Source organism: Mya arenaria, chromosome 13 (genome assembly GCF_026914265.1).
Source record: "Mya arenaria isolate MELC-2E11 chromosome 13, ASM2691426v1".
NCBI lineage: Eukaryota > Metazoa > Mollusca > Bivalvia > Myida > Myidae > Mya > Mya arenaria.
Window position 1 is genome coordinate 38,557,312 of NC_069134.1, and position 17,243 is coordinate 38,574,554.

Sequence of the window (17,243 nt, forward strand, 5' to 3'; positions counted from 1 at the left end):
AACCTAAAAGATAGGTTTGATTGAATTGGTTGCATTTAAACCTGTATTTGATATATGTTGTTGCAAAAACGTATTTGTATGTGCATGCTCAAGGATGTATTTGCACTACCGGATGGATGGGAGAAAGCTGTGACGTAGACATAGATGAATGTGCCGCTGAAGTAAAGGAATGTGAAAAAGAAAACACTGTTTGTATTAACACCCCTGGGGACGCCGTTTGTGTATGTGAAGGAGGGTTTGTGTTGAACGAGACAACATTAGAATGTGAAGGTGAGAATCGTGATATAACCAGACTACTCAACAGCGCATATAGTAGTTGTTTTGGAAATCAGACTTGTGCATTTCGGCAATGTTGCGTATTAATACAATAACAGAAAGATACTGAAAGCATACTTATTGTAATGTTATATCTTTTTTAAAGTAACACTCTAATTCAAAATCAAAACATACAGATGTAAACCAGGTTATGAGTGATAAACCGTCAACAACTATAAAATATTAAATGATTGGTAAATACTAAAAGATTAACTGCGATCTACTATCGTGTTATAAAGGTAGCAATAACGTGTTTTTTGCAAATTTCTCTTAAAAAAAACCCGGTATACTCCATAAGCATAATTGTTTTCGACATTTGTTCATCCTGTTTTGTATTATCAGACAATTTTATTAAATGTGTTAAATCTTATTTGGGAGTAATAGTGCATCTTTAAGAGCTGTATTTTAAATTATTTACTTTAATTGCTTTAGGGAATGCATTATGATTGTCATAATCTGAAAATATTATTGATTGTGCCTTTATAATAATAATTAAAACATTATCTAAAAAATATTAAAGTGAATTATTTTCAGATGTCAATGAATGCAGTGATAGTAAAATGAATACCTGTGTGCAAGGGTGCGTGAACGAAATTGGGTCATATAAGTGTGAATGTCACAACGGGTTCATCTTGAGAAATGGAACATGTGAAGGTATATACGTTTCGTAATGGTGTCTGCTGTTAACTTACAATAGCTGTTTAACAATTTATATTCTTTCATATAAGTGTACATTGATACACACGCAGATCCGAAGTAATATCAAAGTAATAGGCAATTCGTATGTCGTTTTTTGTTTACTCTACAATGAACCTCTGGCTGTTCCATTTGGGTGTTGAACTATAATTGCAGATATAAATGAATGTGAAAAGCAAAACGAATGCGATCACTCGTGCGAAAACACAGCAGGAAGTTATCGGTGCTCGTGTAGAGGGGGATACAAGCTCGAACTATCAGACAGGAGGTCCTGCATACGTATGCCACTATGCCATTGTACTGTTTTGAAATATGTACTTTGAACCATCCCAATCGACTCGCCTACACATACCCATATATTTAGAAATGTAATGGTCTCTCCTTTAGAGGGTATCCGTATTACCTGGTCAAACACTAAAACATTTTAAAATACCTTATAATGAAACCCTAAATTGTTATATATTGTTATACAATTGCATTAGTTTAATTCTATTTTTTCAAAGCTGATGAAAAATGCACTCAAACAGAAGGAGACAAACAATGTGAAGAAAACCAGCAATGTTTGATGCTAGAAGGAAATCAAACATGTGAATGTCTCCCTGGATTTGAAACTTCGGCCAATTCTTCTTCCTGCAAAGGTAATATAAAAATAACTATTAAGATGTAAGACGTTTGAGCACCTTTTGCATAAATAAAATATATACATATATATCAACGAGACAAGACAATGAATAACTACTCTATGGATCAACGACGGGGCGCTGGCACGCCAGCTGTAGAAAAAAAATGTTAATACCTTCTAAAACTGAAATTCTTCGGACATACAAACTGCCCACAAACTTGTAAAAGAACGTTTTGCTTTAATTCAGACTCCTCCTTGACATCAATTAAAAACCGCAACAATGTAAGATTAAAACTTCATATACTTTTATTAAAACCGCAACCCTAACGAAAATATTCATACGTAATCATTCTTTTTCTACATAGACAAAGATGAATGTGCAGGCGAGGCCAGTCCTTGTGAACAGAATTGCACAAACACTAATAGCAGTTTTGTTTGTGGCTGTACTACAGGTTTCATTCTGTCCAGCGACAAATTTTCTTGCATGGGTTAGTATATGCAGATATCTTGCTCAACTATTTTAAACTGAGCAAGTAAACTTTTGATATGCATCAATCAAACATTTGCAGAATCATTTGTCAGTTATAGTTTTATTTTGTCTGAATCTGACACCGATACGACAACTTTTTGATCGAGCTAAATACATAAGTATTGTCATGTTACGAGTCACATGAATAGTAATGTTTCATATTCACACGGAGGTATTTTAAAAACTGATCACTCACCGGACAATATTGCCGCTCGAACAATCATTAGTACGAGGAATAACAGTTCTGATTTTATCAACCAGAATGTGAAGACGGATTCCACGGCGAAAATTGTACGTTAGAATGCACTTGTTCGAAACAATCGACCGAACGCTGTGATCCGAAATCAGGAACTTGCATCTGCAAGAACGGCTGGTCAGGAAACAATTGCAGTGACGACATTGATGAATGTAAAAACAACACAATTTGTCAAGACAACTCATATTGTTCAAACACAAACGGCAGCTATAGATGTATTTGTGACACTGGATATATTAAGAACAGTGCCGGAATGTGTACAGGTAACGTATTTCACACTTTATCTATATTATTATCTAGCTCTAAATTACATTATTTCGAACCACAAGTTTTTTCATCTAACTGGTTCACTGACCGTTCCAATGTGGTATTTCCATCATATATTTTTATAGTAATATTGTGGTGTTTCTATGGTTGTGCCTCTCGTTCAGTCATTTATTAGCCATTGCCTTGTGTCTTTTGAATACTGAGCTTGTAAAGGTAGGTTTCATTGCATTACTGTTCCTTGGTAAATGGTGTACTATATATGATGACAGGCTAATATGTTGTCGTCATTTGAGTCTATAAAAATCGTATGTTTCGGATTAAATGTAGAAAAACTATCCCCATGAATATATATGATAAATTATACAGAACAGAACAGAAGTTACATGTTATATGTGCCTTACTGCCTTTTTCTTGTAGATTGCAGATCAGGTATGTTCGGAAAAAAATGTGAAAACACATGCGACTGTAATACTGATAACACGGACCTGTGTAATCACGTGACGGGCGAATGTACATGTAAACAGGTTAGGAAACCATTAATTAGCTATTTAAATATGTACTAAAATGGCTTTAAAATGTATATGGACTTTAAAAAACATGCCTTATATAATGCATTTTATTTTATAATAACTAGTAGCTTTTAGTCAGAATTAAAACTGATTGATTTTTTGACTGATAAAAAGTGATGAAGATCAGAAAATAAATGGGGTTATGATAATAATAAATAGAAACTACTATGGTTCTTCTACTAGTTTTATCGAAGTATACTTGTTTATGGAAGTAAGATTGTTTGAAAGGAAGTAAATAATCAGCAGTCTACACTTATTTTGCAGGGTTGGTCTGGAGGTACCTGCAATGATGACTTTGATGAATGTAAAGGGGAAACTGATATTTGCAGCACAACACCTAATTCTAATTGCATTAACTCAATTGGTAGCTACAAATGTGAATGTGACCAGGGATTCTTCGAAAACGGTCCACATTGCGATGGTAACAAACGACGGTTTCTTAGTTGTTTCTAATTAATTTATGACATTTTTTGACAAAACCTAATATATAAACGGATCAAAAGATACTGTAATTAATCCTTAATAATTATTGTGGTCAATGCGCATGTATTGTCATATTGATAAATACGATACCCTTATTGACATTTGACACATAAAGATACACGTATTGACATTTGAAACATAAAGATACACTTATTGACATGTGATACATAAAGATACACGTATTGACATTTGAAACATAAAGATACACGTATTGACGTGTGATACATAAAAATATCCGTATTGACACATACAGATTCACGTATTGACATTTGACAAATAAATATACCAGTATTGACATGTGCTATATAAAGATACACGTATTGACATTTGAAACATACAGATATCCGTATTGACAACTGACACATAAAGATACACGTATTGACATTTGACAAATAAAAATACCCGTATTGACGTTTGACACATAAACAATAACGTATTGATATTTGACACATAAATATAAATGTATTGACATTTGATAAATAAAGATACACGTATTAACATTTGACAGATACAGATACACGTATTGTCATTTGACACATACAGATACGCGTATTGCCATTTGACATATACAGACACACGTATTAACATTTGACACATAAAGATACCCGTATTGACATCTGACACATATAGATACACATATTGACATGCGACTAATACATATACACGTATTGACATTTGACAAATCAAGATACACGTATTGACATTTGACACATACAGGTACACGTTTTAACATTTGACAAAAACAGATACACGTATTGTCATTTGACACCTTCATATACACGTATTGACATTTGTCACATAAAGATACACGTAGAGACATTTGACAAATAAAGATACCCGTATTGACATTTGACACATTCAGGTACACGTTTTGACATTTGACACATATAGATCCCCGTATTTACATTTGACACATAAAAATACCCGTATTTACATTTGACATATGCAGATACACGTATTGACATTTGACACATATACATACACGTATTAACATTTAACACATACAGATACACGTATTGACATTTGCCACATACAGATGCACGTATTGACATTTGACACATAAAGATACCTGTATTGACGTTTGACACATAAAGATATCCGGATTTATATTTGACACATACAGATACACGTATTGACATTTGACACATATATATATACACGTATTAATATTTAACACATACAGATACACGTATTGACATTTGACACATATATATACACGTATTAATATTTGACACATACAGATACACGTATTGACATTTGACACATACAGATGCATGTTTTGACATTTGACACATAAAGATACCTGTATTGACGTTTGACACATAAAGATATCCGTATTGACATTTGACACATACAGATGCATGTATTGACATTTGACACATAAAGATACCCGTATTGTCATTTGATGCACAAAGATACCCATATTGATATTTGATACATGCAGATACACGTATTGACGTTTGATACATACAGATACACGTATTTAAGTTTGACACATACAGATACACGTATTGAAGTTCGACACATACAGATACACGTATTGAAGTTTGACACATACAGATATACGTATTGAAGTTTGTCACATACAGAGACACGTATTGGCGTTTGACACATAAAGTTACTCGTATTGGCGTTTGACACATACAGATACTCGTATTGGCATTTGACACATACAGATACACTTATTGACGCTTGATACATACAGATAAGCGTATTGGCGTTTGACATTTACAGATACACATATTGCAGTTTGACACATACAGATACACGTATTGAAGTTTGACACATAAAGATACACGTATTGGCGTTTGACAGATACACGTATTGAAGTATGACACATAACGATACACGTATTAACATTTGATACATGCAGGTACACGTATTGAAGTTTGACACATAACGATACACGTATTAACATTTGATACATGCAGGTACACGTATTGACATTTGATGCATGCAGATACACGTATTGATGTTTGACACATACAGACACGTATTGAAGTTTGACACATACAGACACGTACTGAAGTTTGACACATACAGATACACGTATTTGCGTTTGATACATGCAGACACGTATTGAAGTTGGACATATACAGATACACATATTGAAGTTTGACACATAAAGATACACGTTTTGGCGTTTGACATAAACATATTCACGTATTGGCGTTTGACACATACAGATACACGTATTGAAGTTTGACACATAAAGATACACGTATTGACATTTGACACATAAAGATACACGTATTGGCGTTTGATACATAAAGATACACGTATTGAAGTTTGACACAAAAGATACACGTATTGACGTTTAATGCATAAAGATACACGTATAGAAGTTTGATACATAAAAATACACGTATGGGCGTTTGATAAATAAAGATACACGTATTGGCGTTTATACAGATACACGTATTGGCGTTTGATAAATAAAGATACACGTATTGGCGTTATATACATAAAGATGCACGTATGGGCGTTTGATAAATAAAGATACAAGTATTTGCGTTTGACACATACAGATACATGTATGGGCGTTTGATAAATAAAGATACACGTATGGGCGTTTGATACATGAAGATACACGTATTGGCATTTGATACATACAGATACATGTATGGGCGTTTGATACATACAGATACACGTATGGGCGTTTGACATATACAGATACACGTATGGGCGTTTGATAAATAAAGATACACGTATGGGCGTTTGACATATACAGATACACGTATAAGCGTTTGATACATACAGATACACGTATGGGCGTTTGATAAATAAAGATACAAGTATTGGCGTTTGACATATACAGATACACGTATGGGCGCTTTATACATAAAGATACACGTATGGGCGTTTGACATATACAGATACACGTATAAGCGTTTGATACATACAGATACACGTATTGGCGTTTGACATATACAGATACGTGTATTGACGTTTGATACATACAGCTAACGTTTTTGACATTTGACTCAAACATATTCACGTAAAACATTTAATGTTGGTACATTAGGAAACAAGTATAGATTTTTAATACAATAAGTCAATATGATACTCATATGGACATTTGATACATACATAAAGACGTGTTGACGTTTGATAAATAAATGCATACCTTCAAAATTATATTGTAGAAAATATAACATTTTAATAGTTTTGATTATATACAATTACGTGAATGACAGCGAAAGGAAAATTTTAATGAATCAACTTAATAAAAATATTAATTTACTAAGTTCAAGTCAATGCTTTTAGATATCGATGAATGCCAACGGGACCATAACTGTACTCTATCTGGGCAAGAATGTGTCAACACACAAGGAAACTACTCCTGTGAGTGTAAGAAGGGTTACAATGGTGACGGTCTGTCATGCACAAGTAAGTAAAACATTTGCATAGTGTTCCGTTTGCTCAACATAACTTCTATTGTCATCATTTTTATTTTATATGTATGTGTTTTAGAATAACTAATTGAATTGAGAAACCGTAACAACTGCTAAAAACCGATGATTTATTTTAGTTTACTCAAAACATTGAATACACATAATTCTGAAGTTCTACAAGTTCTGAATTGGTTAATGTTGTAAGCAATTTTGCATAAGAATTTCCGCTAAGCGTTTCTTAGGAAATGTGTACATGTTTTCTTTTTCAAGTGTGCAGCAACAGCACCTATGGGGAAAATTGCTCCTCGCATTGTACATGCAACGTAACTAACACGGAGGTTGTTTCGGACTTTCAAAGTTGCCAAACTGAAAACGGACAGTGCACATGTAAACAAGAATGGGAAGGCACAGGTTGTGATAGGGATAAAAATGAATGTCTGAACGACACAATTTGTTCCGGGGTTGAAAACGCTGGTTGCCATAACTTGCATGGGAACTACTCATGTGACTGTTTGAGAGATTATGAACATGTTAACGGAACCTGTATTAGGCGTAAGTGTCTCACGAAACATGTAGTTTACATTGTTTGTTATGCAATATTTGTTTTTGATAAACGTTCTTCTCCGTAAGAACTTGCTTGTTTGAATATTTGTGTTTTCACCGAACGCACTATGTTAAAAAAATAGTAAACGTATATTTCATTTAGGTTTGTTGTTCTTTCAGATAACAAAACAGCAGAAGTTCAACCAGGTATGCCTTAGTATGTTCACGTTCTAACTGATGTAATATCTAATAAAATATTCCAGGTGTAGTCATATCCCCGACCACATAACTTTCAGACCGTTTGAGAAATTCGCATTTAACTTTATGAACATGGTATCAAGGACAATGCGTATTGTGTGTAGCGAGTCATGGTTCTAGTAAAACTATTTTGAATCTGTAAAAAAAGGACGTTAGTGTAATTTTTCATGCAACGGAACACTAAAGCGTGTTAAGAATATTTAACAATATGGGCTAAATGAGTCCAAATGCACAATGTAAAATTTGTATTTTAATTTAATATGATTAAATTTTATCTAATAGACAGTGCCATACAAATTGAGGTTGAAATAAGTTTTAACTGGCCAACGTCTGGGTTAAATTTCAACGTGAGCAGCACTTACAAAGAATATAGAACGGAAGCAGAACGAATGGTATGTATACACGTATATGGCATTTAATAGTTGATAAAATATGTTCATGCAGTTCGTTCTTTAATAGTAAAAGGATCTGGTTTTCACCTCTTGAGTTACATTAACATTTTATGATGCACTTCCAATTTTAATTGACTATGATTTTAAAGAAATATCAAAGTCATTAGGTGGGGGGACTTCGTTGGTTTCAGGCTGTGTAAAAACGTAACTTATGATTGATAAATGGGTTACTTTGGTGACGGTCAAGGACGCTGTTACTTAAACTAAGCAATGGTTCACGCCAAATAACTTTATTAAAAATTGACGGGTAGTGATGTTAATTGTTGTGTGGTTTGCTTATAAAGATATTTAACATTGAATTATGATAAGGGTCAGTGGGGTCAATGTCACTGCTCAAAACCGAAAAATTGTTACTGCTCAAAAAAATAAAGCGTTTACAACACTTGGTGTAAATGTGAGCTGATGTCAAGCTCGATATTGCCAATATATGGGATTTGTGTAAAGTTATACAACTATTCTTGTTGTTGAACACCTACACTCATATCGCTATAATGAGATGTGAACAATAATATAGAACAAGGTACAGGTAGCTGTAGCGAAAGCAGAAATGTAAACACATAACAATTATTCATAGCAATGAAACTTGTATAATAGCAAATTCATAATAAGTTGTACTTTGGGATTGCATTTGGGGTTGATATCAAGGTAGTTTATCATTAATAATTTTAGTTATGATAATAAATGTGCATTGATTGAACTTGAATTGAATAAGGCAGGTTTTATATACTGTTTGACTTTGGTTGGAACAATGAGATGAACTCTGGTTGTATTTTCATATTCAAAATTAAATATGCCTGAATGCACAAATAAGAAACGGACTGATGTGTTTCTAATTGTGTTGTGTTATGTTAAGTTAGAATGTATAATATAATTATATGATATATAATATGTTATAAACAGACCAGTGATATGTTTGAACTTCATTTAAATAACTTTAAGCATTTCATGTCCATCTTATTTTCTTTTTTTATAGCTAGAAGACTATTATAAAGAACGGTTGAATGCAGATATTGACATCTTTATCAAGAACATATGGTGGTAAATCTGTTTTACTTGAAGACTTAAAGGATTTTCGCCATCTGTATAACTCATCAATATATGTTCATTAATTTTTACTGTTCTATTGTGAATTATGAATCAAGTATGTCAGCATTTCTATTCTGGTATTTCATGGCACATGTTAATTCTTATAATCGTATACACAAAAAGACTTATGCTTACTCAATTCTCAATTCTGTAAATGTGTAATTGCTAGTATGACAAGTCCTTTTAACTCTCGTACTTGTATTCTGAATATCATGATTACTTTATGGTAATCTATCTTATTGCTATTATATGTGTTTTGAAGAAATTATATATTCAAAATAAGTACTGGTTTAACCAACGGATTACCGCGTGTTATAGTAAACACATCATTATTTTTTTACATTATGTAGATCTAATTCATTACTCTATATGTTAATAGTGACGTACAGACACACCATGTATCTTTCATTTTACACTGCTTAGGTCCGGTTCAATACACAACTTGTTAATAGTGACACACACACACCATGTATCTTTCATTTTACACTGCTTAGGTCCGGTTCAATTAACTACTTGTTAATAGTGACGTACAGACACATCATGTATCTTCCATTTCACACTGCTTAGGTCCGGTTCAAACCACTAGTTGTTAATAGTGACGTACAGACACACCATGTATCTTCCATTATACAATGCTTAGGTCCGGTTCAATACACTAGTTGTTAATGGTGACGTACAGACACACCATGTATCTTTCATTTTATAATGCTTAGGTCCGGTTCAATACACTACTTGTTAATGGTGACGTAAAGACACACCATGTATCTTTCATTTTACAACGCTTAGGTCCGGTTCAATACACAATTTGTTAATGGTGACGTACACATACACCATGTATCTTCCATTTTACACTGCTTAGGTCCGGTTCAATAAAAAAACTTGCTAATAATGACGTACAGACACACCATGTAATTTTTATTTTTTTTTACACCATTTGGGTCTGATTCAATACACTACTTGCTAATTGTGACATACACACATATCATGTTTCTATTATAAACACCATTTAGGTCCTATTCAATGCACTTCTTGTTAATGATGCCACAAACTGACATAATTTATCTATTATTTTACATAATTCAGGTCTGGTTCAATACACTACATGTAAATGGTGACATAACCTCACATCGTGTGTCTATTATTGTACACCATTCAGGTCTGGTTCAATTCACTGCGTGTTTGTGGTGACATATTCGAAGGAAGATCCTGCCATCGCCAAGGCATTGTCAGACCGAACAAAAGAGTTAAATGAAGCTAAATTAACATTCCGTGGGGTTAATATTGATCCGAAAACAGGTAGCTTTATTGTCTGCAATTATTATATATAATGTACTTGATGATTTGAAATACAAATGAATGACTGGTGTGATATATGAAGTGAATGTTTCAAATTTTCAAACGTAGTTCGTTTTAGCTGTATTTATTTATGCTTGTTTATTCAGTATCACTTCCTGAGTTGTGTGAGGCGAACTGCAACCATTGCGTGCTGAAAGATGGAATAGCCATTTGCAGGTAACCCATTTGTACGCATCGTTTTATTGTAGCAGTGCTGAATGTCGTAACAATGATATCGTCGCGATATATCCCAATTCGAATTAGATTCAGATAAAAAAGAATTGCATTCTATCTTACTTTAATTCGAAAAGAAATTTATTACTTCCTCAGGTTTGGGTGATTTTACTATACAACAGCGGTACCTAAGGGTACAACAAAAAGTTGTTATATGGTTATTATCATGCATGCCAAAAGATTCACGATTTTTTTTTGTAAACCCTTTGTGTCCCTGTATAGAGAAATAATTCTGTATTTTCTTACCAGTGTCTAACACTGTCATAGTTACACATTATGTTTAAGGCACTGACACATTATCTTTAATGGTTATTACTAGTATATTGGCTCCCCGCAGTACATTATCTTTAATGGTCATTACCAGTATTTTGGCTCCCCGCAGCATATAAACTTTAACGGTCATTACCAGTATATTGACTCCGCGCAGCACATTATCTTTAACGGTCATTACCAGTATATTGGCTCCCCGCAGCATATTAACTTTAACGGTCAATACCAGTATAATGGCTCCCCGGAGCACATTATCTTTAACGGTCATTAATAGTATAATGGCTCTCCGCAGCACATTAACTTTAACGGTCATTACCAGTATATTGGCTCCCCGCAGCATATTAACTTTAACGGTCAATACTAGTATAATGGGTCCCCGCCGCACATTATCTTTAACGGTCATTACTAGTATATTGTCTCCACGCAGCACATTAACTTTAACGGTCATTACCAGTTCATTGGCTCCCCGCCGCACATTAACTTTAACGGTCATTACTAGTATATTGGCTCCCCGCAGCACATTAACTTTAACGGTCATTACCAGTACGTTGGCTCCCCGCCGCACATTAACTTTAACGGTCATTACTAGTATAATGGCTCCCCGCAGCATATTAACTTTAATGGTCAATACTAGTATAATGGCTTCCCGCAGCACATTAACTTTATCGGTCATTACTAGTATATTGGCTCTCCGCAGCACAATATCTTTAACGGTCATTACTAGTATAATGGCTCCCCGCAGCACATTATCTTTAACGGTCACTTTTAGTATATTGGCTCCCCGTAGCACATTATCTTTAACGGTCATTACCAGTATAATGGCTCCCGAAGCACTTTAACTTTAATGGTCAATACCAGTATATTGGCTCCCCGCAGCACATTATCTTTACCGGTCATTACTAGTATATTGGCTCTCCGCAGCACATTAACTTTAACGGTCAATACTAGTATATTGGCTCCCCGCCGCACATTAAATTTAACGGTCATTTCTAGTATAATGGCTCCCCGCAGCACATTATCTTTAACGGACATTACCAGTATATTGGCTTCCCGCAGCATATTAACTTTAACGGTCAATACCAGTATAATGGCTCTCCGCCGCACATTATCTTTAACGGTCATTACTAGTATAATGGCTCCCCGCCGCACATTATCTTTAACGGTCAATACTAGTATAATGGCCTTCCGCAGCACATTATCTTTAACGGTCATTACTAGTATATTGGCTCCCCGCAGCACATTATCTTTAACGGTCACTTTTAGTATATTGGCTCCCCGCAGCACATTATCTTTAACGGTCATTACTAGTATATTGGCTCCCCGCCGCACATTATCTTTAACGGTCAATACTAGTATAATGGCTTCCCGCAGCACATTATCTTTAACGGTCATTACTGGTTTATTGGCTCTCCGCAGCACATCATTTTTAAAACTATGACACAGGCAAATTTAAAGACTTGCCAGATGGTTCAAAAAGAAATTTAAAGAAAAAAGATGAAGTTGGATAAGTTATGATAATATAAGTACCAACTTTGAAAACACCTGCGTATCTCACTTTTAAATCTTTGTCTAGAAATATATATTGTGTTTTTTTTCTGTTTTCAGAACGGATCCAAGCAGTATGTTTTTATCTTTTACAATCGATTCGATGTTTTTCATTCTTATCATTCTTTTAAAATGTGACTCATGATCCGTGTTCTGTTACATACATGGAAACATAGTGTCGGTTTATTGAAATGTTACAGCGCTGAATCAGTGAAAATATTTAACCGAGCTGTGTCCCTAAAATATAAAAAAAGAAAATTGTTTTGATAACTGTGAAACTATACATTCTGCCTTTAGACTGGACTCTAGAGATAGTAGTAGGAACTGCTATTGGAAGTGCTGCCCTTCTGATAATACTGTTGCTTGTTGTTGGTTGTCTTCTTCGACGGTGGAAAAATGGACAAATTGAGAAACGACTTGGCGCCAGGTAAGTATATCTTAAATAATGAAAGCGATTAAACATCAGTTGTAAACTCATCTGTTTTGAAAAAGAAAATGTCTATGCATGTTCATAGATTCTGCATCGTTGTAGTTGCCGTGGTCGTTGGATTCGGTCGTGCATTTATAATCATTTGACTTTGTTTCTATCTATTAAAAACAATAGCAAAATATTTACTTTTGATAGAATGCGAATGTTAGCGACTTCTTTTAGAATGGGTTTTTATAAATAATTACGCCGTTGTTTTCTCGAAAGGGATAATTCAATCTGTTTGATTTTGTAGAACTATTATAGCGATGAAACGAGGTTGATTTCGCTTCAGGTCCGGACCAACTTCTAAGAGTAAGGAAGGAAAGACGAACAAGAGCATTTACCCTGGCAATAGTGTGAACGGTTAGCATGCTTGCAAAACGCTAAATCAGTTAAATCAGACATAAGTCAGGTCATTCTTAAAGTACTGTCATTGACACCATTTAACTCTTTCATGATATAAGAAACATTTCGAAAAAGCGATTATCTATAATCATATTATACAGCCCCAAAAATAGCATCGGTGTGATTGAAACAGTTTATTGACAATTATGAAATTGCAAGACTGGCAGAAACTATAGAACCGAAACTATATGGCGTTGTTTAAGTTCTGCCCCTCTTCGTATTTGTTTGTGTTCGAATTATATGTATACATGGGTGTTGTTTTAGCCCCTACACCAGGTCACTCGAGTGAAGAGCGCTATCTCACGTGGAGAAGTATGCTTTCATCTACGAACACGGTAAGTTTGAGACTTGTTGTTTACTTGGTATGTTTATTATCATAGTCACTTAACTATTATCTGGCGAAAATATTTTTTTATCATAAAATGCATCATTTTAAAAAGGGCAAGTGTGTGTTTCAGTATTGAAAACGGTTTAAAAAAACGGTTAAGATTATGTCCAGGAAAATATGGATATCAGCATATATATAACTTAAAGATATAAGCATAGTTAAAACCATTTAAAACACACTATTCGAAACAGGTGATTTTTATTACCAGCTTTTTTAATTAAAGAAACACACAATAGTTTTCGTTCCTTATTTTACAATATTTTTATTTCTTCTATAAAATGCTGCGTCATAAAAATACTTAAACCTTTACAATTTTGTTTCAGTACGAAGAGATTCGTCACATACCACGTCCAAAGCAAGCGTTGGCAGTAAATGACATGTTTACGTGACTTCACAATGATGATCGTTTAAAACGTTAACTTTGTAATAATCACCTTTTAAGCAGAATATTATTGGTATCGTGTTTCAGTGTTTGATACATGAAATGATAGTATGTTCAACATATATACCACCATGTGCTATACTCCAAGGACTTTATATTACAGTTATGTCTATTTTTATTACTTTGAACCAAAAGTTACTCTCAGACTTTTCAAATGCACCCTGCTGTTCACTGAAATAATTTGTACGTGACTGTTTACCAACGTTTTCATTAATCATTTCATTTGATCAATTACATGAAATGTGTTTCAGCGATTAAATAGAACTTAATTCAGAATATCACTTGGACTTTTGAAATTAAACACACTTGTTTAGAAACCCCACATAGAATCAATCACTTCCGTTGTCTTCTCATTCTTCACCAGGTAATCTTGTTAATCAGAATCACAGCCCATCGTTGTATCACTTGTGTTTGCTATTCATATTTCACCATGTATTCTTGTAATCAGAGCAACAGCAACATACTTTATCACCTTCGTCAGCTGTTTAAATCTTTAATGGTATCTGATACTCTTGTTAATCAGAATCACAGCCATCGCTGAATCACTCGTGTTTGCTGTTCATATTTCACCAGGTATGCTTGAAATCAGAGCAAAAGCAACACACTTGATCAACTTCGTTAGCTGTTTACACCTATAATGGTATCTGGTTCATTTGTTAATTAGAATCACAGCAACACACTTAATCACTTCTTTTACCTGTTCACAGTTTATCTGGTCTTCTTGTTAATTATAATCACAGCCACATGTTGAAAAACGTCCGTTTGAGGCTCACACTTGACCTGATACTGTTGGTACCGATGTCTGTTTGATACTTTATTTGAAACAAAATTGCCAATTGATTTTATTTAATTAAACAACTTCCAATTATCTACCAGTGTTCGTCGTTTTATTTTCTCAGAGCACTTATTATGAATATACTTGGATCACAAGATGTTTTTGTGTGTATTACAACCAATACGTACTTTTAGAGTAACACTAGTATAGCTTATATGTTGCTTTATTTTTTAAAATTCTATATAGTCAAATTTTGCTCTAGAAATTCGTTCTCCCAAAACTCTTATTGTTTCCATCAATGAGATTGAATTAACAGCACAAAAGGTACAAATGCATGTTAATTATATTGAAATATTCAGTTAACTCTAAATGCTGTATTAGGTTTTATGTATAATTGAGAAAATAATTATTGCATGTCATTAAGGAGTATTTCAGATGTTTTTGTTGAAATGACTGCAGCACACTATCTATATTGCTCTAGAGAATGTATTGGAATGTAGAAAACAGTTGTCATAATCAGGACATTGATAGAAACAGAGATTTTTTTTCTAATTAAAAATCTACATAAACAAACCCTGAAATTACCATGTGACTAATTAAAGGCAGTTGGATTACGGCCAAAAAAACCTCTAAACGAGGAAACTAAACGTCACAATATAAGTATTGCATAAATAGCTAAATAGCTTTTAATGAGGAGTGATTATTATCAAGCGCGGTTGCGCTTTTTGGAAGTATACAAAATATCGGCGGAACGTTCATACTGCATGAACGCACGAAATTCGTGAGCCAATCCTTTCGAAACTCCGCAAACAGGTCGCAAAAGGTTAACAGAATCATGCAAAAAAATCGTCAATCTTATCGTACAGAAGAAATAGTGCCAATGTAAATATTAGGTTATGTTGGGGTAAGAACTTTCTTGGGATTAAAACTGGATCACGTGCGCTGAATTTGTAATTTGTTGAGTATACTGATTGTGTCATACCAGGGCATCTAACCGTCAATCGCATCTCCAGAATTATGTCAAATTGAGTTTAAGTAAGAGTTGAACGGAGTAATATCAAAGCGCGCTTGCAGACCGTAATCCCTTGGAAACCTCTCACCAAACTGTATCCATGACGACATGGCAAACGATCAAGGACATCGATGAATGCTGAAAAAACTTATGGTTTCAACGAACACCAACTTAAATACACACAAGGACACCGACATTGGTTTGAAGTTCATATTCTTTTGCTTGAAATGAATTTGCAATCTGCAATGGAACTTTCCCTTTGTCTGTACTCGTATGCATCTTAAACCTATGTGTCCCAGTTCCATAAACAATGTTAGGCATACGCAAGTATTAGTGATCATTTTTATTACATTCACGCCACATCATGACAACTGTTTATTATGCGGCAGTGCGTCCATATTCACTGAAATACAAAAAATCGTATGTTGCTACGAGTTCGGGTAAAGGCTACCTAACTCTGTTAGAATTTTGGTAATAACTACAAATACTCGTCCTTTATTTCTCATCAATTACTGTCAGCGTAAATTTTTACATGCATATCAAATTATCGTTAAAGCTGTTAATGAAATTAATCATAATGTTGCAGATGTTCAAGCAGATTATAATATAAATAATACATTTTATTTGCCGAAATATCAACACCAGTCCCCAATGTATACATTGTAAACTGATGGGTATATTTTCTATAAAAGAAACATTTTCATATCTGTATTATACTTATATAATGTCTATTCATATCTCATTATAAAAACTTTAAGTTTACAAACAGGGCCTGTTTCAATAAAAAACTAAGTTGATCTTAGGCATCCATTGAAGTTATTTAAATGGCATGTTTGCGCTGGTTTGCTACATATTGGAGTGAATTGAAGCTTAACCAGGTTTATTAAGTTAATAATT

The 17,243-nt window shown here is 34.0% G+C and overlaps 1 protein-coding gene across 1 annotated transcript; it reads left to right on the forward strand.

The window, feature by feature from the left end:
* Positions 1–116: 116 nt before the first annotated feature.
* LOC128215246 (adhesion G protein-coupled receptor E2-like) lies at positions 117–15,427 on the forward strand. The gene is made up of 13 exons (XM_052921954.1): positions 117–270; positions 7,005–7,127; positions 7,403–7,684; positions 7,856–7,882; positions 8,216–8,325; positions 9,359–9,423; positions 10,628–10,767; positions 10,914–10,983; positions 12,916–12,929; positions 13,153–13,282; positions 13,617–13,687; positions 13,994–14,064; positions 14,441–15,427. The coding sequence occupies exons 1-13, from the start codon at positions 117–119 to the stop codon at positions 14,504–14,506; spliced, it is 1,323 nt and encodes a 440-aa protein (XP_052777914.1). The 3' UTR covers positions 14,507–15,427.
* The last annotated feature ends 1,816 nt before the right edge of the window (positions 15,428–17,243 follow it).

Coding starts and splice junctions, on each gene's coding strand:
- LOC128215246 (XM_052921954.1), top strand. CDS start 117: ATGGGAGAAAGCTGTGACGTAGACATAGATGAATGTGCCGCTGAAGTA. Junction 7,128..7,402: donor TGACGGTCTGTCATGCACAA/GTAAGTAAAACA, acceptor TTCTTTTTCAAG/TGTGCAGCAACAGCACCTAT. Junction 7,883..8,215: donor AACAGCAGAAGTTCAACCAG/GTATGCCTTAGT, acceptor TTTATCTAATAG/ACAGTGCCATACAAATTGAG.